The sequence below is a fragment of the Channa argus genome, chromosome 9 (assembly GCF_033026475.1).
Source record: "Channa argus isolate prfri chromosome 9, Channa argus male v1.0, whole genome shotgun sequence".
Lineage (NCBI taxonomy): Eukaryota > Metazoa > Chordata > Actinopteri > Anabantiformes > Channidae > Channa > Channa argus.
Window position 1 is genome coordinate 8,126,902 of NC_090205.1, and position 23,099 is coordinate 8,150,000.

Consider the following 23,099-nt stretch of genomic DNA (forward strand, 5'->3'; position numbering starts at 1 on the left):
GTGCAGACACATGTACCACCCATGCACATAGTGTGTCACTATTGATATGCAAATACCCACCTCATAGAACAACAGCTTGATACTGAGCATATAGCTCTTGCATTGCATCCTTCCACAGCTAATTACGTTATCAAACAGGCTTCAGTGACCCACATTTTAAACACTTGTTCTTCCTGTTTTATAATTTCTTGACACAGATTACATATTTAAAAATAAATGCTAGGTTACTTCTTGCAAAGCCTGTTAATAAAGTATGTCAGACAGGGGATGAAAATAATCATTTTACGTCCAGTGCACATCCAAGCTCAAGATTACACCCACACATTTTTTTTTGCTTTAATTGCAGTAGACTAAGCTCATCAGGATGTGACGGAGCACGCTTTCTTAGTGTATATACCATAGAAATAGATTAGATTAATCAAAACTTTAAAGAGACAAGTCATTAGATACTCTGCCAGAAATTGATCAACATTTATTTGATGTGAGCTATACATTTATAAATAGTTTCAAACTGGAATGCAAATGATAATACATAATCATAAAGGAGGAATCAAAATAGGAACTAAAGAGCATTACAATAGAATTAAAGACTAACTGCCCATATAGGGTTGCAATGTGGATGTCAAAAGTGAAACTCTTGCCTACTTTTCATTTTAAATTCATACTCCAATAAAAGAATAGTGAAAAATTAAAAACTCACAGCATTCAAAAAGGATGAGACAACTTCACTATTATTATACGCTTACCAAAAAATTTTACTGCGTGTGGCAGTTGTTGTAATTGTTCTAAAAAAATTAGATGTGCGCCTCATGCATTGATTTTAAAAAAACAATACCTTCATGATTATAAACAAATGTGGAGTTAAAGTTCTGCAGAGATACAGTATTTATTGTGTCAGATTTTTTCCACTAGGTGGTGACATTGGCTGATTGATGGGGGGGTTTGGGCGGCATACAGAAACTGTAGCTCAGTTGGTAAGGCAGTCGTCCACGATCCCTGGTCTCGGCTATATGTCGAAGTGTCTCTAGGGAAGACACTGACCCCCCCAACAGCCCCTTGGAAAATAGAAATTGGGGAGGGTTGCATCAGGTAGGGCATCCGGCGTAAAAACTGTACCATATCAACATGTGGACAATGATCCGCTGTGGCGACCCTGAACTCACAGGATAAGCAGAAAGGACAAAACAAAAAAACATACATGTTTATCCACATTAAGGCATAGCAAAAGAATCTCAATGCTAATATTTAGAAAATAAAGAATAAATGTAAATGAAATGGGGAGATTATGCTGATTGTGCACCAGATTCAATGTCGGTATGTTAAATAAAGCGAAAACAAATTAAATTGCATTGAATATCGCAGTTTGTCTACAAAAGCAGACATTTCCTTTATAAAAAAAACAGCAGCATTTAAAAAGGAAAATCACTATTGCTGACAAATGCCAGGTCAATCTTTTCAAATGCCCTACTTAGAACAAAGTACATGATGTACAAGATGTACAAGATTTTGTTGCTGAGGTTTGTATGGCAACCGCATTACATTTTCCATTTTGGCCTATTTTTGTTTTCATTATTTGTGTGCACGCAGGGTGCAGAGCTTTTATCAGATAGTCATCACAATAGTTGCCAGTATCTGAAGTCACTGCTGGCAGCACCTGCGGTTCCTCTGATGGACTGTGGTCTGCAGGACTTCCCCGGCTTTTACTGCCAGCCAAGCGCCATCTGCAGCATGAATCAGGGAAAACAGCCAGCGTTTCATTTCCATTCTGGCTGGTAAGGTACCTCTTACGGCAGCACGACACTGGTTAAAAGCAAGCCCAGTGACAGTCAGTAAGATAAACAGTCATAACTGTAAAGCTGTTTTCAATTCTTGACTTTTAGGGTGTTATATGAGCATCTGTGGTGTTTTACTAAGTGACATGGAAAGTGGTTCTTTTAACTGGGAGTCAAAGGCCAGATGGAACGATATTTAACACATCCATGTGTACTTTACACCCAGAGCCTGGCCGAAATCTTAAGTAACACTCTTGTACTAAACTAATAATTTGGGTCTACTGAGAGATTTTTAACCCTTAAATGATTTTTGATACTACTGGTGGTTATTTTGTTTGTGTACCCCTTATGGGTCTCCCATGAGAAAAGCTAAATGGGGCTGTTCTTTGTAAGCTGAGACTGAGTTGCTGAAATTAGTTTAACATTTAAAAAGATTAAAGTCATCTGTACAAGGGCTTGGTCTAATGTTTTGCACAATTAGTCAGAACAATGTGTGAATTTAGTTTTTATGTTATTTGAAAAATGCTAAATGTAAAGGATGTACAGGAGCAAATGTTCATAAAATAAGTGAAAGCAACACTAAGGGATGATAAATTCTCTAAATTAAAAGAATATACAGCATATAAAGTGCTATAAAATTTGATTGGTTATCTCAGTGAAGATGTTTGTCTTCTGAGGTCAGTTGACAAATTGCTGCGTGGCATGTGATTAACATGAAATCCTAATTAGCTGCTGTTTTATTGATTTTTTTTTTTGGGTTGAGTTGAAGTGAAAAAAAAAACTAGGCCTGTCTTAATGTGATTACCCAAGCAGAGACACGTGAGTGCTCAGCCTGCTGCCCTGGCTTATGATCAGATGGCCTGCAGGTATTCTGCAGCCTCTTCCAAGAACGGGGCGAGTCTGAGACGTTTTCTTAAGACACTGTGTCCCAGGGTTTCACTGCTTCATTATACTGCACAGTGTTTCCAGTGACATACTTGTGGCTACAGGGGCAGCTTTACAATAAACTTCACTTTATGTCAATACAGTAGTTGTGTCCACTTATCATCTTTGTGTCAGTAAACTTGTAACAGTGATTGGACTCCCTTTATGGCTTCTTACACTTACACTGTATTTATCCACTGAATGTTTCTCTTCTGCCATTTGATATCAAGTAGCAGAAATGGTTGTATAACTGAAATGCATTGCCTCCTGTCATCCATCTCTGCCAAGTGCACAGTGTCCCTCAGCACCAGCACATGGCTCCAATAGCATTTAGTAAAAACACATGCGCCAAGGCTGCAGACGGCCCTGCTGTTTTCAACAGTACACACACACCTACAGCACCACCTGTCCTCTAGCTCTACTGTGTGTGTGTGTATAGAGTCACTGGGAGTAAATAATACGAGCAGTCAGCGGTAACACGTGAACACTTCTTCTGGTGGCCTTCACACATGCAGCCAGAAGGAGGGGGGATGGGTAGGGGATGCAATTGTTGCTATGGTACATATGGTATACACATACACACACACACACATGCACACACACACACACACACACACACACACACTCCTCGACATAATCTAAGGTGATAAAAATACATTTCCTCATTCAGTTTCCTTTCTGTTAACAGCCTTCAACAATTTAAGCAATGACACTAAACTATTGCAGATCGTACTGATGATGTTTCATTTCCTTTTGTTTACATGGAAAGGAAAATGCATTCACCGCTGGTTTCAGTCTGACATAACAGAGGGGCAATTTCTTTTTAAATAAAACTGTTTTCTAAAACATTGAATGCCATGTGTTATTAAATGACTTCCAGTTAGATGTCACATAAGACAAGAGCTAGACTTTCAAAATGTGATGACAGTTCAGTCCAAAGGTACAAACCATCATAATAATTTTTCTTTTTTTTCTGTTCTTCTTAACCTTAGAATTTCTCTCTCCCCCTTAACTCTGGATTTTCAGGAAACTGCCCACACCCCACCCCACCCTGCTTGTCTGTCCACCAGTCTTTAGTAGCCCTACTCACATATAATAAGTTAATTTAACAGAGACATAATGGTACTTTCTGCTGTTACAGCAGAATTTGGCTCATTTAAGTAGAAATACATGGACCAACTCATCACTGTATGAGAGATGGAATGATTCTACAGAAGGGAGTTGCAATTATAGAAACTGTTAAAAATGCATTTAAATGGCAAAATGTGACAAATGTACAGATGTACACATGTTAATTGTGACATGAATAATAATTGTACTTAGTGTTCAGTCAAAAGTTTTAACCTGCATTTTATGTAAGTTAAAATGAAGGCATGTATCTTCTGGAAGTTTGTTTTCTGGTCTGTACACAACAGGTCTCCTTTAAAAAAGATATCTCAATTAATTTGCCTGTTTAGATACAGGACTAATTCTAAATCTAAAGTGATACTAGTGGAATCATCAGTATATTTTTTTCAGGAAGATGGATATTTAAACTCAAATTTAAACTCAAAATGATGCAGTTAATCCCAGGATTATAAGAGTGCGATGATGCAGTTTAATGTTGTAAATTGACTATTTGACTGGAGATATATTGTGCATAATTGCATCTTAAGCAGTACTAATGTGAACTGCTGAAGTACTTTACACATGGTGCCAGCACCTGAGTGTACCACAAGATGGCAGTCTGAGTTTTTTATACACTCTCTGGTTCATGTGTGTCCAATAGGTTTTTTGGTATGTTTGAATACTTTGTATTTTCCAACACTTTCACATTAGGTCAGCAAATAAAGTGTCCTATTGATCATCTTTCTCATTCACAAAAAAACTTTAGTCCCATCTATTGCCTTAGTATTGAGTTCTACTTTAAGAGAAATATTACAAAGCATTACAAAAGTGGCGGCTGTAGCTCAGTTGGTAAAGGCAGTTGTCCATGGGGTCACTGGTTTGATCCCCAGTCCCGGCTATATGTCGAAGTGTCTCTAGGCAAGACACTGAAGCCGTTTCTATCCTCAACGGTGCAGTGCCGGTCCAAACCCGGTAGAAATTGGGGAGGGTTGATTCAGGAAGGGCATCAGGCACAAAAAAAAAGTTCCAAATCAACATGCGGACAATGATCCGCTGTGGCGACCAGGAACTCCCGGATAATTCTGAAATTTAACTAACTTCTACAAAATTAAAAATGTGAGTCTAAAAGCAACAAATCAGAGGGACTTTATATAGTATTTTTTAAATTTAAGGCTAATGGGAGATATGAGGACATAAATAAGGGGCACTTTCTCTAGTTGTGAGAGTCAGCATTTGATCTTACAATGTATTTTATATTTATTAAAAAAAATGTAAGTGCCAAAAAGCTCTTATGCCAGTAACGTTTAATGGCAACATTTTGCAGACGGTTATCGTGATCAGGGAAAACTGACAAATCAATTCTTGCCCGTCTCACAACACTGCTGGTCTCTACTTTCGGGAAGTGCTGTTTGTAATTAGGCTGTAAAGAGCGACTTTGTTCTGGACTGTCATGACTCACTGCAGGACTGCGTACTTCAGAAGGATACAGACCTGAGATGCCCACATCTGTAGTAACTGTGTGGGCAGTAAAAGCTAAGTTAAAGCTGCACAAGGGGATCAGCAATGACCGAAGTGAAAGACAACTTTTCAAAATACATTTCAGAGCAACTGTATGGAGAATTGTCACACAACTACTGTATAAGATATGAAACACACACGTCATTATGATAATTACTACGTTATGCGTTGATGTTTCTCTGGTTAGAAGAACAATGTAGCATCAGTGGTTTATACCAACATTTCCTTTAGTCATCCACCTCTTGGTGATTCAAACTAGGGCTTAACTCTTTACACATGCACCTATCTGACTTAGTTGTATAGAAACAAAACTTTTATGAGACAAGTTTGCAAATCAAATGCTTGAAGGCAAGATAGCAAATATAGCAGGAGGGAGAAAGCATCCATCCATCCCCTGATTTTAAGATAATTATAGTTTGGAAACAACAAATTGTTAAATGATCTTAGCTTCTTGCTTTCGGAAACAAAGTTTGTGCACAAAACATATTTGTTGTGTACATTTCAACATTATTTTTAGACACATTTACAGATATTCTCTGTTAGGAATAGTAATTTGCATCTCTTGAAGGCCAATTGCCTATTTTTAAAATAATTTTTTAGTCTTATAAACTTTTCCTATTCATGTAATTGATGATGAGCTTACACGAACTGTAGTTTCTGATATATCCAATAGCAATATTGCGCTAATGCAGCATAAATTTAAATGTGTGCGATGCCAAAACCAAAATAACTAATGTATTGATCAAGTTCTCCCCATTTTATAAACTGCATTTTAGATAACACATAACAAACCCTAACGGCACAGGCTGTGTCCTTTCTGTGTGCAGGTTGCATAGGTTTCCTCTACGTGCTTTAGGTTCGTCCCACAGTCCAAACACAGGAGCATAAATGGTTTTCTGTCTCTCTGTCTCAGCCCTGAGATAGACTGGTAAAATGTCCGGGGTGAACCACATCCCTGATGATGGATTGATGGAAATTTGCTCAAATTGTACACTAGATAATTTATTCTCACTAGAAAGAAAAAAAAACTTCTTCAGTAGCTCAGTGGTTGTTGGTTTTTTCTGGAAAGGTCATGAACACAAGAGATCACTTGCCAGGAAAGGTGTTAGTTTAAGGGTTTGACAGTCGAGTTCCTTTACTGACCTTTGAGTTGGGACAGCGCAGGTTGGTGACACATCACAAGTAATTTGTGACCAATCAACACTGTCTGTCAATGCACTGTCAGTGCTCACGCTCTGCAGTTCTTCATTTCTGCTGGACGCCGCAATGACAACACCTTTGACTCGCCTGAAAGTGAGCTTAATTAGGATAGATGTGATGTGAACTTTACAACAGGCTGAACTCTTGAGGTTGATCAGAAAAAAACTCCCTGTGACAGCACCAACTTTTTTGCTGGTGTCTCAAAGCAATACTGTGTGTGAACAAAGCTTGTTCTTGTCCAATGAAGGTGATATAGGTACAATGTTAGGGGAATTTAAGTTAAACCTGAAGCACCAGATATGACATATGCTGACATTAAGACAAGCTCCAAAAACCAGAGACACTACAACCTTATATAATGCAGCTAAATGGTCTCTTATTTGCTAACACAGACATTCTGTTAGTGTATTTTGTAGCCTCCAAGCCAAAGCTCATACTACTAAACATAGGTTGCGTGAATAATTTTATCGGACTTGTAAAATCTCCTCCACAGATTAGGTCATAACAATTCTAAAACTATTTTCACGGGCTCACTGATGACCACTACTTATAAAATGACTTTGATATGTAAAAGGAGTGTCACTACAATCTTAATCCTGTTCTCTGGGATTTTCGTCAGTAAACTGGGACTTGGTGAAAACAGAGCATTTCGGGGGACATGGGGAAAACTGTTTCAGTTTCTCTCCTTAACAAAGACCCTGTTACACAGTATTCATCTCTTTAACTGTGACTGTGTGCAGCACAGTGGTCGAGTGGTTGGAGGTGCCACCTCTCAACTAGGAGGTCCTTGGTTCAAATCCCCCAGCTGACTATGATAGAACTCAGGGTGATGAAGCATCTCATCAGTCATCAGTTGTGAAGCAATAAAACCCCTTTATTAAACCTTCTTGTAGACCTTGTGACCCCAGGACGCACTATCTACTACATTGCTTTGGGCTTTATAACAACAAAGTGCCTACTGTGATCTTAAGCCGCCATGTAAACATGAGATCCTGTGGCTTCGTGACCTCTTTAATAAGCCCAACTTGATTGACTGTTAATTATCTAACCATATGACTAAATTTACTCTATTCCCCCACACGACCGTGGCCTCTCTGTGTGGAGCTTGAATGTTCTCCCTGTGTGTAGGCTTCACTCCGGGTTCCTCCCACAGTACAAAGACATGCATGTTAGGTTCAGTGGAGACTCTTTGCTGTAGGTGTGAATTTGAGTGTGAATGGTTGTCTGTTTGTGTCTGTCTGTGTCTAGACTGGCAGCCAATGACAGCTGGGATAACTTCCATTCCCCCCGTGACCTTAAACAGAATAAGTGGTTATGGATAATGGATGGACGGATGGGTGGATGAGGCTGTTAACAGTTATTGGTCTATCAGTGGTGGTGTTAGCATTGGAGGACTTGCATTGACTGTTGCTGTCATTTTGTATGTCTGGGGTCTTTATCACTTTAGAGCATAGAACCATAGTGCACTCAAACCTCTCTTATGCAACATATATAATTACTTGATCAGTAAGCAGGAGCACTTACAACTGCATTACACAGACTTTTACTTATAACACTGTGCCCTCTATAAATCACCAGCATAAGTGTGATTCATAGTTAACACATACCTGTAACAATAATTTCCTTAAGTAGCTTTAAGGTTCTTAAAATCTACTTTTTTCGTCTGACAATGTTTAGCTCATACTGTGTGGTAGCTGCACATGCATCATTTCATCAAAAAGAAACATTAGACTTGTCTCAGGCAACGGTTCAAACATTTCCCGTGATTACCAAACCACCTTGGGCCTTATACAATCTGCTGAAGTGAGTGATGTTGTCAGAACAAACTGTGTGGATTTAAAATCGCGTTTGTGAAAATGTACAGTTTAACTACTTGAGCACAATCCTGCACAACTTATGACATGTATCTCTACTGTCAATATCTAATAAAATTTACCCAAAAATAAAATAAAATCCTAAGCCGATATCTCTTAATTCTGTATATTGCGTGCTACATTTTTAATAAATGACAGAGTAAGACTAGAATGATTTTACTTTTTATAATCTCTATCTGATGAGCGCCATCAATAAAGTTAGTGTAAAACTGGGTTGCAACAAAACTGTTCATATGAGGAAAGCAGGTGTAGTTTATTACTGACCACTGGACTAAAGACCGCCACACCAAATTAGGCAGGAATACGATTATAACATAGACAATCATCACAAATGTCATTGTATCACACAAGCTTCTGTAAAATAGTTCTTAACAAAAAAACGTCGCGTTTCTCCTTTGGTTTCCGTGTATCCTACACATGTAACCGACATTACAGGAAACAGTCAGACTCATTATGCTGTTCTCATTTTCTTTATTACTGTTCTGCTCTGTCATCCAGCTGCTGCACACAAAGTACAGTTGTCTCTCCTCTCTCGTTTACACCTCTCCTTCGTCAGCGGAGGGTTTCGCTGTCACTGAGCTACATTGGTCACCGTGAGTTAATGGAAAGCATCTGTCTCCTACCACGTATTTGACTTAATGTTGCACAGTACACTCCACAGTTCGAGGGACTACTGTGGCGATGTGTGATGCATGCAGAGACAAAACACAAGCACACAGCTTCAGGTCCTGTAATCTGATCAAACGCACAGACAGTCAGAGGCTTTTGCAAAGGGAGGATGATTAGATTGTTTCAATTTGGTTTTTAATTAGTAATATAAATGAAACCATCTGCACATGTGTAGGACTTCAGTAAGAATGGGTTTGTGGATGCATTAAGACACAACAGTGGTAAACATGCACGTTAATGTGTTTCATGAGAAGGCATCTAATACTGCCATGCTGTAGCATTTCACTTGCAACAGTGAAGAACATCCTGAATGAGTCCACGGGGACGTGTAATGTAGATCATTTCACATCTTAAGGTTAAAACTAGTAACCAGCTGTTTCCCTCCTAAATTCTGAGGTCACTTCTACTTAAGAGCAAGTTTTAATGCTGAGTTCTCTTTGCACAAAGACACTCACACAACACCTCACTTATAAAGATGTGGAAACTCCTCTCTGTCCAAGTCCCATTTTAAAGCTGAAAACGAGGACTTTTACTCTGTATGAATGTTTTTATTTTTATTTTTATGTCATGTCATCAAAATGGCCCATCACATGTAAACATTACCCGACACACAAAACAGAAACAGCTTCCAGTGGATTGACCAATAATAATAATAATAATAATATGGATATAATAGATACATAATAATCAAATTATCAATACACATCCTTCTCAAAAAGCATTTTCAAAATATATGCATCAAGTAATCTTCTTTTGTTTTTCCAAATAATATACTCCTGTGTTTATAATACAAAGGACAACGTAGAACAAAATACATTTCATTTTCTACTGCTTTTCACTCAGAAAGCTGACAGATCTGATCATGTACTTCAATACCAACTTAATGTCCCGTTTCCAAATATAAAGGCTGTCAGAGGCAGAGAACATGGCAAATCTTGAGTTGGTGCAATCTTAAGTACATGCAGCTGCTGCACTGTTTTCCAACACAAGCTGTGTAATTTGATCGCAAATCATGGTCATCAGGAAATTTTTTGCAATGCACCGTGAATTGTGTGTGTGTTTTAAATTCCCCAAGCAGCACTTGAGCTGCATTGGCCGTGTGAGATGAGACGCAGTGGGTCATTTTAAAGGCGAGGTCCCCAGGCAGGGCCAGCTGAGTTATGGGGTTAATAAGGCGAAGAGCATTGATGTGCCTCAACAACAAAATGATGTGACTTGCTCATTAATGCCAGAGCCTGATGAACACCCCAACAGAAAAAAAGCAATGAAAAATCAGGAAGCTTTCCTCTGTTAAAAGTCAAGTGTGTAGAAGAGCTGGTTGTGTCTCTAGTACCAATCACTTCTGTTTTCCCCACTGATCTTGAAAATGGACATTTACAGTATAACCCTCTCATTGTCCAGTGTTTTCCCTATTGTCAACAAATCCCATCAAATGTCCATCTTTACACATACTACACTGTGCCACTCAGAGTACTTTTTTGCAACTGTTGAAGGGACATTTGTTTTTTCTAGTTTTTGGTGCTGAACAACTTAATAAAATATATCACATACAGAACTTCAACTTCATGTATAATCCTAAGTATATGTATAGACTTTGTTAAACGTATCATTTAGGTTGTGGAACTATCCAAACAGAAAAGAAAACTTCCCACCAGATGCAAAAGATTGTTTTGGCTGATGTAGTCTGTGGCAAAGTGCAAAATTACACATTTATCTGCACATTATACAATCAAACAGGAAAACTTACACACTTTGGGAGAATGTTGCAGCAAACGGACACAAACACATGCAGCAACCAGGCACTATTCAACATCTGAGCATCTGAAAAACAAATAAATAAACACAGGATATTTAGTGATGAAGCAGGTGCTGCAACCAACCAGTTAGTCCAAAAAGCCATAATGGAAACCACAAGACTCCATGAGAACTTCCCATCATCCTCTGTTTCCGGTGACTGTATTCCACAGGTTGCAGCTGCACTTGATTTCTTTGTTGAGAAATGTATGATGCCTCACATCACCATGAGACACAGACACTAATGCCGTTGTGCGTGTGTGGACGGATTACGAGCCTTGTTTTAGGTCACGGTTCATCATTTTAGGTCAGTTTGCATCTTTTTGAGGTAATTTTGAGGTTTTTAATTGAGCTCTTTCAAAGGCCCCTAAACCTACGAGGCCTTGGGCTTTTGTAGACACGTTCAGTAATCTATCCATGAGCAAATGCTACTGTATGTTACTGGATGGATGGAAGTGGTGAAGAGGAAATAGTGAGAGAACAAGATGTGTTCACCTTCCTTATGTTCTGTCATTCAGACCTGATGTTCTTTAAGGAACACTATAAAGATATTTAATATGTTTGCCACTTTATTTACCAATGTTATCTGAATTAACATAGGTTCGTGTTTGATTTTAAATAATGTACAATGTATAATGTATGCATGTACAGCATGTGCACGTAAAAATGTAAAATAATAGAAAGCACAAACATAGACCCATATAAAAACTGTCCCTATGCTTCATATTCCACATGGAGCATATTAGGATTTATTACTTGCTTACATAAGTGCCATAGAACGGAGGTAATCCATCGTTTAAAATGAAAAGCCGAAGAAGCTGCTTGTCTACAGGTCAATGATTGCTATTTTCTTTGTTTTTGTGCCGGCCAATCACACAAAATGGCCTGTGATTACCAAATCTTCAAGTGTGTTGCACATGGCCAAGAATGAAGAGTCAATACTGTCAACACTGAGTTTTCTTTCTGCCATTTGACAAAAAGGCACAATCAGTATTGAGTCTCTTTTTTTACTTTACAGATAGAGTTTTCAACAGTAATACAAAAATTTAATAAAAAGGATGTAGTGCGTTCATGATTAATTTTTTATTTCTTTTTTCTCCCATCTTAGCAAAATGTTAAATGATCTGCCAATATTTTTTGGACCTTTTGACTTATCCCATGAGTTAAGGGTCACTACAGTGGATCATTGTCCGCATGTTGATTTTGGCAGTTTTACGCCGGATGCCCTTCCTGACGCAACCTTCCCCAATTTCTACCAGGGTTGGACCAGCACTGCACAGCTGGGGAGGGGAATGGGCTGTTCGGGGTTCAGTTTCAGAGACAATCTGACATATAGCTGGGACTGGGGATTGAAACACCGACCCTGTGGTCTGTGGATGACTGCCTGTGACACTGTCACCTACACACCGATGACGGTGGCTGCCATGCAAAGTGCTCGTCTGCTCCACCAGGAGTTTATCTTTACCAAGAACAATTTGACATGTAGCCAGGAGGAACCGGGAGTTGAACCACTTATCCTAATGTTTCAAAAGCTGAGAGAATTTGACGTTCTGGAGCTGTTAAATCATTTCACATATGCTTCAGTGATGTCTGTGGATTATTTTGATATATTACATTATACGTTATAAGTCATACTTAAAAACAAAATCAGCACATAAATCACATCTTAAATTTCTTTACTTAATCAATCCAATCAAAGCTTAAAACAATAGAGTTGTTGTCACACTATCCACGTGCCCCAGTGTCGTTAGTTAATTTACCACAAATTATTGGGGAATGTGCACCATGTAAGCACTGATTTCACGTGGAACACATCTTAAAGTGCTTCTCATGGCGCCCAAAACTGTACTACAGTACATATTTCCAATTGCAGAAGAATGTACCACATTTCAGCTGAGGCACACCCTACTGCTTTTGAGGGGCCCCGGGATTCTGGTGCCCCGGGGTCGTTGCCCACTTTGCATCCGAGCCATAACCAGAATGACTGCTGCTTCTGTGGCTGCAGAGGCAAAAACCAAAATGAGTAAAGATGAAAAAAGAGAGTGGGAGCCTCATTATCTCAGAATAATGATAAATTATGACATAACCAGTTGTCACAACAAACATTGGATTTCACAAAATAACAAAAACAACAACAAAAAACTATTATGATGAGAAAGTATAAGGTCATAATCTGCGAGATTAGAATTTACAGTGACAAGGAAATGTAACCTAAACATTGTCACCATGTTTACTGTGTCAGTGGCGCCTAAAGCTGACATTTGTAACATTCTCCACATTGTTGCTCCAAGATAAAACATGCAGCATCCTGTCATCAATAAAGGTAAAAGAGCTGATACCCAGAGTGATGAGACTGAACGGCACTACATAAGTCCAACCATATTAAAAATGCCAGCCTTAATATTTGAACCATTCAGATGACATACAGTTCAGATATAATGACTGGCACACAGTATATCAGCTTAAAAAAAAGACATCCAGAAAAGCACTGGAGGGCCAATTATGTTTTATTTATTTTTTTCATGTGTTGGCATTATTCAGCACATTATGAAAAAACATGGAGGAGAGCCTGCACATAATGTAAACATCTTTCTTCATTACTCTTAATGTGCTGAACGCATATGAATGTGGAAGCAGGAGTCTGTTGGTGTCATCCATAAACGAGCACTCAGCTCACACCAGTACAGCATTACTTAGAAAACACATATCAACATATGAGTACTGCAGTGCAAACAAAGCACCCTGACTTCTCAACCAAGCTCTACTGTTGGGCTTTGTGCTAAAAATCATTTTAAAATATGAAAACATAAAAATATGGCATCATGAAACAGTATATTCAGCAACACAGTGGCTACAACTGACCTTGTGCTGTAAACCACACAACCTTTGCCTTAGCCCTTAATGGGATATTTGATCTCCAACCAACAGAAGCACTTCAGAGGTTTCTGCCTCGCGCAGTGTTGTGCGTTTGGATGAGTCGTTAATGTTTGGATTGGCGAACCTCACCACAGATTTGATCAAATATATTTATAAAAGTGTCCAGTTCGGAGATATTCCCAGAAAACGGTTTATGGATGTGTACAGGGAAGAGTAGTGGGTGGAGGGTGCGTTGGATTTACGCACGCTGGTGTGCTGATGACCGGGTAGGTGTGATTGGTCACCTCCTGCGTATGAGGGAAAAGCCTGCCAGCCCGCAAGTGTTTGTGCTTTTAAGCCGCTGCGGGCAGAGTGCACCGTGTTCAGACCACAGGGCTGCTGGGGACCGAGATCAGCGAGCCGAACCGAACCGAACAGAACAGAACCAAAACAAAAAGTGCGCAAATAAAGAAGGGAAGAGGAGATATGACTCTGCCAACTGTGCGACAACTTTTTCTCTTGTGTGTCTTCTGGTTTCTTGGATGCTTGAGCGCAACAGGTGGGTGATCATGAATAAATTGCTGAAAGGTCTAATAAATGTTTTATGATTTAACGAGTAACTGTAAATAACGTTAAATACTGTAAAAAAAAACCAAAAAAAAAACTCTAAAATTATGAGGTAAAAATGTCTAAATAGCACTAATTGGTAAATTCGAGTTGTTCCAAACCTTTGTACAATTCTTGCTTTTTCTAAAATGAACTCTTGCGATCCACGTTTAGGGTTCCCAGCTATTCAAATAAGACGAAGTAAACTATTTCAGTAGTATAATTACAGGAAGAATTACATGTTAAATTGCACGTTTAAATGACCAAGCAGTTAATACATAACAATAATAATTAATTACTTTCTAATAATTCACCAGCTTATTCTTTTAAAAGCACAAAGAGCATAAAGTTCTTCTCAATGATATTGTCCGCGCATATTGACAAACAACATCAATAAAACATAAAACCAATGATAACATAAAACTATTATTTAAAAAAACATAACATGACATATAGAGCAGTGGTGGGAAGTGTTCAAATTCTTAATCTTTAAAATTAAATACATAAATGTAACTTTGTGTAAAAAATGATTTGGTTGTGAAATCTGAATCTATGAAATACCTGTAAAGAGAAACATCGAGCTCCCTCTAAAATAAAAGGAAATTTGACACTAAAATACTATTGAATTTAAATTCTCATATAAAGTACCTCAGAAGTATGGAGTAACACAAAGTAACATAATATCTAGCTGATGAACAATTTATTTTATTGATCTGTATTGAAGGAGCTCAGTCAAACCAAGATTTCAGCTGGTCTTAAGTTGCAGGTTAGAGCTTGAGGGATTGACTCCGCATTAACTCCAGATGTGGGCTGTGATTCATTTCTTAGACTAGATTTGATTTATTTATGTGAGGATATGCTTTGATTTCCTTAAAAAGCCTCTGGATCTCCGGATGAAAGCAGCTACTGCACCAGCTGTGGTGAATAGTTTTCCAGTAACTAATTTTCTATGGGACTGAAAATTTGCTTTTTATCCAGATGCCAGCCCTTTGGATCAGTGGGAAGATGGCATAGCATTCAGAAAGGTAGGGCATTATCTTTTCATGTTACATTTGTCCGCACTCAAATCTGCTCTGAAGAACATTAAGATCTACTGAGAACTTCTTTATTCCACTCTTCTCTGTTGGTCTTATGTCAATGTCCAACCTGTTGCTCTCTGTGCAGCTGTCAGCTGCCATTTCGGAATCGAATCAGCTCAACCACCTGCCATGTCACTCACCTCCTGTTTCTGTCTGAACCAGCATCCATCCCTGCACCTTCTTCAGCGTGCTCTTTAGACTACTGCTCCATTTTCATCTTCAGACATCACGTCGTCGCCACCATCACCAGTGTCCAGACTCCTTTAAAGGAACTGGGTATTTGTAGCCATGCTCTTATAGAAATGATAACATCACTATAGCATCTAAGCGGCTCCATCCAAATCTCAATGTGTCTCTCTGGATTTAAAACAGATGAAACAGGGGCCCAAGAGACAAAAAGATGTTCTGACTTATTATTACTTATTATTCAAAGCTCTGCCAGCCTTTACCAGCTGGAAACTGCCACGCTCAGGATTGAGCGTGTCATAGGTTGGCGTACCGACTGCAGATTAATTATTCATACCAGTGTTGATTGTCTGCAGGTGCGAGGAGTTCAAAGTGATGATTTGAGTGGTGTTTTGTGGAGAGACCAGAATGAGGTAAGCGATGAGCAATCACCACAACACTTTAAAGTCATTTAGAAGAAACGTAATATAATTTCTTTCAGAAAGCCAATAATGTCAAATTAAATGTGACATATTGGTATAAAAGAACCTTGGTGCTTAGAGATGATAGTTCAGCACTTAAAAAGTGTATCTTTAAACGCAGACAGGAGCAAGGGAACCTGGTTGCAGACAAAGATGGCAGAATACCAAGCAGTCAGTAATAGCTGGAAGTTGTCAATATCGTCAGAATAGGGACTTTAATTACAGACGGTTAGTGTTAGATAAAAAGGCTGAGTGATTTATGTTAGTGAACATCACTGGTCAAACTAACACCTGGAAAACGCTGACATTCTAACAGACTAGGTGCCTCTCAGTAGGATGCTGACAGAAAGAGCAGTGATGCTTTGTAGGAGGTTGTTGGAAACAAGACAGGTGAAAAACTGGGGCTAAGCACAGTTTGACAGAACTATGTCAGCAACTTTTCAACTCTCCACTGACAACCATCTTCCTATGGCCTTCAAAAACCAGTTTCTCACCTAAATGCAACCTGTCTCGGCAGCAATGAAGAATTGAAATTTGGTTTTGAAACACTGGACAGAAGTTAGCGGGTAGATGATGGACAGAAAAACAGGAAGACAGAACAACAGCCGTAACTTCAGCTTCAGCAATGACAGAGTTGTGAAACAATGAATGTTAAAAAGAACAATAATGCAGGAAAAGTATGACGGCGATGCGACTGTTTAACTTTACAATGGTGCAGCACAATCATCATGAATGTTATAACTAACCATTCATTTTAATATGACTCATGTTAATAATCTGAAATTGTGTTTCTGCACAGGAGAAAGTCCAGAATGTTTTCAAGAGAGTAAGTTTTTCCTCCACATTTGTGTGTTTATTTATGTATTTATTTCTATTTGTTCAATGGCATCTGACTTTGGAATGTCCCCTTTATTCAGTTCCTGTTTCATTACTCCAAAGCACGCAACTCTGTCAACGCTGTTCAGCAAGAGGTGAGGAACCAAGACCTGGTGTTGTCATCTCTTTGGTCCCCTGTGTCTTCAAATGTCAGGAGTTATTGCTTTCGTCTAATAGGACCGAGTCCATCAACTTTTGGCTCCACTTTAATTATACAATTATGTATAATTTTTTTATGATGTGGTGAACACTGAAAGCAGAGTCTCTGAAAATTGAAACCCTAGATTCAATTTCCTGTTTGAAATTAGGGGATTGGTTCAAATAGCAAGTGTAGACAAATTATTTGGACATTGCTGGTTTGGTTGAGTCTGAAAGGCCATTTGCTGGAACAGGTGACTAATAATCTTTAAAAGCTATTTTTAAAGCTTTTAGAAAAATTAATTAAAATATTTTCCCCTCACATAAAAACTAAGCTCATATTTTTGCTTTGAAACGAGTAAACAGTTGGAGACGCTTGGCTTTTTTTGAGAAATCTATCCATCAACCATATGAAGTGCTTATTCGCTTCACTGTATGCAAGGCAGACTATGCCCTGGACAATCACTCAAACCTTGTCTGTGGATTGTTGGAGGAAGCTCAACACAGAAAGACAGCGGAGGGCATCACATTTTTTCATTAAACCAGTATAAAAAGGATAAAGCTTTAAATGGTCACTGTTTTCTAACCAGACAGTACATTCAATGAAAACTTCAATTACGTTTTCTAGCCCTGATTGCTCGATGGCAAAGAGAAGTTTCCCATTCACTGAACTGATTACTTGGACTATCATAATCTATCTGGCTGTAAATAACAGTTGCCTACAACAATACAGACCCTTGTACATTCTGTTGCTTTGAAAGCAGCTTTGCAATAAGATAAAACTCCTTCAGCTCATACTGAAGACCATGTTGCCATAAGGTGATTCTTCTCTCTCTCTCTCCAGTCTCACTCAGTGCATCCTCTGATGCAACTATCGCCCAAACTTTCCCAGAGAAGGAAGAAGAAGGTGCTACTTTTGGTGAGAATTAAAGATGTACACACACACACAGAGAGCGAGAGAAACAACTGTGTGTTTTAAATGATCAAGATACTGTTTAAGTGTTTAGAAAAGAAGAAACAGAGCCAATGCTACAGTAGAGAGAGAGTGTACACAAGAAAGATGCATGTTAAAACCTTAACACAGTAAAAGTATTGCAGGGAGGAAGTGGGGAGTTTCAATTTGTAGGAGTCTTTCAATTCAGTTACGACACAAAGGAAACCTTGCGTTAAAGTTACTTGTTTTGGTGCGTTTTAGAACAGTGGCTAGAATTCTCTTTGGCTCGTGACACCTTAAAAAGGAAGATTATCTCTGTGTCATTTAAATGGATAAGAATTGTGAAGAGAGGGAAAGATTCTGAATGTAAAATTCTACTTCAACACTTCAATAATTTTATTGGGAGTAATTAAGCAAGTGAAAATTTCAAAACCATATTTATTTCTTAGCTTTGAAAACTTAACTGGAAAAATAATTTATTTCCAAAAATGAAGTGCATATTATGTATGAGCAGCAGAAGTTTTGGTCAGTACCCTTCCATGAATCATCTTGTAGCCACTGGAGAATAAACAAGTCTTTACCCTTAAACGGCCTTTGGAGCAAAATGTCTAAACTCTGCCAAAGTTTTCAACTTGGTTGGGAAATTGATTTTGGCTCCAAGTAGCTAATACAAGCATGGGTGTGGGCACACACACACACACACACACACGAGAAGAATTAACCTTTTCAGGAAGCTTTGACTACTTTTCAGTGTGACTACAAACAGTGATTAGGAAAGAGACGGCATGAATCAATTTAAATTACATCATGCTTCCGGTTCGATTTATTGCTGACTTTTCTCTTTCTCTCTCTTGCTAATGAAACAGAAGATCCGTGGGCTGCCAGAGGGGATGTTGTAGGAGAAAAATCTGAAAATTAAAGAAAATCTGATCTAACAGAAAAAGAGCAGCAGGCAGTTCCGCCTGTAGACATCGCACCCATAATCGACTGATGGAGCGACACACAACATCTCAGTCACATCTCTCCAGGCTGAAACATGACTTTTGTGAAGAGAAAATTAATTATTATATACAAAAACCCCCCCAAACAAATAAAGCTGCACTCCTACGGCTGACACGCGTCATCTTCCTGGTGTGAGCGAAAATGAAATGTTCCCGAGCACAAATATGGCATGTTGCAATGTTAGACATGAAATGTGTCACAAAATCCAAACAAAACACTCAAAATAAGTTCTTGACCAAGTCCTTTATATCCAACAGTGACACAGATCTTTAAAAAATGTTCCCTTGTGAAAAAAGTTGGCAACAGTTACTGTGGCAAAGAAGAAGTCACATTCAACACATTTAAATGTACATTTACATTTTGACACTAAATTGTCATGAACCATAATAAAACCATTAATAATAATAATAATTTGTCTTTGATGTTTTTGTAAAAATTCAGGTGTTGGGAGGTTGCTTTTTTTTTACTAATACTAATACTACTGGGCGATTGTGGTATTGTGCTACTTTCTCACAGAGATGTGGTTAAACAACCAAGTCAAAGATTTAATTCTTTGCAGCCAAGTGTTCCATTAAAGTGGCCCTAAGCAGAACTGAGCCCCACTTATGAACGCCACCTACATGGCTAAAATATGAAATGTATACGCTGATAAAGTTGCGTTATCAAATGCTTCAAGATCCTATGAGTGTTTCCCACATAGCAGCCACACGGCCTTTGTGTTTTGGAGTGATTAATCGTCCTCATCCTCAGAGTCGCTGTCCTTTCGCGCAGGAAGCGAACATCTAATCGATGACAATAACTTGTCTTCAATTTGTTTCTTGGGGTTTTCCTCCAAGTCTGTCTTCACTGCCCCAGTTTCTGATAATCTCCATTCCAGCTCTAAGAGAGAATGACAGAACAAGTCACAAACACTTCACTCATAAACTATGATGATGTGCAGCACAGGATGTGTGTGGTTATTCGGGATTTTTAAAGTATTTGTACAAAAATTTTCAATAGAGGAAATTAAATGACAGTTGTTCGAAAGGATGCACTTTCTAAGCATTTTTCCTTCTACCTACCTTCAACTTTGAGGTTCATGCCCCCGAAGACCAGCGGACCAATGAACTGGGCCTTCATCTCCCCCTCAAAGTAGACAAAGATGGTGGGCAGGTTACGGTCAGGGTAGTTGGGGATGCAGGTGGTGGAGATGGATTTGAGGAACTTGGTCTGAGGGAACTTCCTGGCCAATGTGCCCAGGTGCTGGTTGATGAGGGTACACAGAGGGATGCTGGAAAGTGTGGACAGACCTGTTAGTGCTGCATCGCATTTGCATTTGCATTGTGACAATAGGGAAATGTTCCCATGACAAGTTCCCCGACGCCTGTGGTGATAAAAATGTATACCGACATAATGTTCAATTTACAAAGAGATCACATAAGCTCCTGGAGCTTTTTTTGTTCATATGATCTATAAACTGACTTATCTTTTTGAAATAAAGTAGCACTAAAGCAATACCCAAACTGCCAGAGTTCAGAGTTTAACCCATGCTTAGTCTGAATCTTTACATAATCTAATGTAAGATCCAGTAAGTTTTATCAAACAAGCTTATTGGGTGAAGGATTATTTTTGTCAACAGTTCAGCTGCAACAAACAATATTTGTTCAGAAATTGCATCACTAAATCTTACAAGTTGTAAATAGAGATGACACACGTCTTCAATCAAATTTCAACAAGAATGCAAAGAAACTCAACTCACATGTTTTATACCCTTTAAGAAAGTAAGATATTTCTATAAATGTCTTTGTCTTGATGTTTTTGGAAGACTTACCCTTGTTTGTAGAGGTGCAGCACCACCCAGATACCATCTCCAGCCTTGTTGACCTCTTTAATATAGTCCTGCCCTGAGATTTCCCCCAGCTCACCGAACAGGTTTTTCATTTGAGTCGCTTTCCACTCCGCAAGACGCTGCTGTCTGCAAGAAGACACGACTCACATCAGTACTCTGACAGGCTGAACTGACAGTCTCTGTCCTCAATTTCAGTCATTCAAGGGACCCGTGTGGTTTCCAAAATTCAATGTGGCCATGGAATTGTAAAAAGAAATTTTACAATTCAAAAATATCACACACAGAATTCCCAAGGCCTCCCTGCTAGACAATCAACACACCGGGCAGGTTTAGAAACTCGACCCTGAAACAAATTCTTCTAGCTTTAATTCTCCTGGAAACTCTCTTGAGAGGGGGCTTTTGCTGCTTTACTCTAGGGCTATAAAAGTAACATGACTGTAAAGTGCACAAAACAGAGCAGATCAATCCACAATATGCTATCTGCAAATTCAACACTCACCTGTACATCTCAATGGCAGCTTCATCATCCTCACCAAACTCATCTTCATTCTCCTCCAGTTCCTCTAGTGTCATGCTTTCATATGTTTTAACTGTAAACAAAAACAGGCAAACAGTTGCTGATTTGAAATGTTTTCCAAACATTCTAATATTCAACAATGTATTGAATTGGGTGAAATATCAAATCAGTAATTTAGATGTTTCCTTATTGGTACTTACATTTTATTTTATTGGCAAAAAAAGCAAAACTATTGGGGAAATTTATACTGTGATGCAGAAACACAAAACTCCCAAAGTAAGAAACAAACAATACTAATATTTGTGCCAAGATGTCTCAATTACCAATAGACTGTTGTTGGAGGGCCACCTCCTCCTCTTCATCATCTTTAGGTATTTCTTTGGGAGGAAGAATGCCTTTCTTTCTGAGGATATCATTCCACTCTGTGTCTTCATTTGGGTCCTGGAGAGAAAACAAGGTATCCACAGGACAGTTAAACTGGGTTATTCAGGATCTGGTCGATTGCTTTTTCAGCAACACATTTCCTTGTGTACAAATTCCTTTTTAATGTTTACCAACACTAGTATATAAATTATGCATTCATAAACTGAGAATGAGGCATGGTATAGGACAAACATGGGCATGCTTTGAGGCTGGGTGGTTTCTGTACTTGTGTAACAATTACAGTTGCAAGAAAAAGTATTGCCAGTGCGCAATGTCCTAGTGTTCTGCATAAATTAGCCATTAAATAGGATCTGATCTTCACTAAAGCCCCAGAAATCAATAAACACAATTTTCTACGCTGATAAAACACAAGCAGTCATGATCTTTCATATCTTTACTAAACGCAGCCATTAAACACACAAAGCAATAGTGACATCAGAAGCCTAATGTTGCCATTTCTTTTTCTACCAGTAAAATGTATGTTTAATGGCTGTGATCAGTAAAGATGTGAAAGATCATGAATGTGTTTATCATCTTAGAAATATTGTGTTTTTTGATATTTGTGACTTTGATGAAGGTCAGAAAACCAGGAAATTGCAAACAGCGCCATTAGCAAAAATCAATATGGATCTATACAATATAAAATATATAAAGTATAAAACACATTATCCTGAATTCCCTAGATTTTCATATAAACAAGAACCATGTCAAAAGAGACTAGACAGCGACTCCCTTATTTAAAAAAGATACCACTTACAAAAAGATTGTTGCAAAGTGCCCTTTAACAAACAAGATTCTGTGTCTACATACTTTGTGTGTTTTTTTTCCCTTAAACTGTGTCTCTTTCACTTGGGTCCTTTCTTAATAGTCAGTATACTTTGTTCACATTCTGACTGTACTGCCGAGAGCGAAACACGCACCCGATAACAAGTAGGAATGTTCTCAAGTTATGGTTTTGGGCACTTTATGTGAGGATTTGCTTTATTTGTCTCCATTTTAGATCACCACGTTCAAGTTAGACTCTGAGTTGCAGCTTCCAAGTTAGGGGAAATGTTACGAGGCCACAAAACACAACATTTCTAAACAACTTATTTTTGTTCCGTAATTGTGTTTGTAACACTCAAAAGACTTTTATTTGATCTTTTATTGGTCTGGATGTGGACATAAGCCAGGAAGTCACATATTTTGTTTTTACAACAAAGTTTTCACCAACGTTAAGCTGTATTTCAGTCTTCAGTCTTCATAATCTAGCTATTAAGCTAGTCAGAATTTGACAAATCTAGATGCAGTGCTTCTTGATCAAGACACCATCTAATCATGGGTGAAAACCTTTCA

General features: G+C 38.5%; 2 protein-coding genes across 2 annotated transcripts in view; one reads left to right on the top strand and one right to left on the bottom strand.

The window, feature by feature from the left end:
* The first annotated feature begins 13,915 nt into the window (after positions 1–13,915).
* nms (neuromedin S) lies at positions 13,916–19,783 on the top strand. Its single transcript, XM_067516886.1, has 7 exons — positions 13,916–14,273; positions 15,299–15,345; positions 15,942–15,998; positions 16,846–16,872; positions 16,964–17,017; positions 17,905–17,979; positions 18,861–19,783. Exons 1-7 carry the CDS (start codon positions 14,201–14,203, stop codon positions 18,891–18,893), a joined length of 366 nt encoding a protein of 121 aa, XP_067372987.1. The 5' UTR covers positions 13,916–14,200; the 3' UTR covers positions 18,894–19,783.
* Positions 19,472–23,099, bottom strand: part of pdcl3 (phosducin-like 3) — a 4,255-nt gene continuing 627 nt past the window's right edge. Inside the window, exons 2-6 of the mRNA XM_067516885.1 lie at positions 21,665–21,782; positions 21,324–21,414; positions 20,807–20,950; positions 20,058–20,266; positions 19,472–19,875 (exon numbers count right to left, since the gene is read on the bottom strand). Of these exons, the coding sequence (XP_067372986.1) occupies positions 19,727–19,875; positions 20,058–20,266; positions 20,807–20,950; positions 21,324–21,414; positions 21,665–21,782 (711 nt within the window). The 3' untranslated portion in view covers positions 19,472–19,726. The remainder of the gene's footprint in view (positions 19,876–20,057; positions 20,267–20,806; positions 20,951–21,323; positions 21,415–21,664; positions 21,783–23,099) is intronic.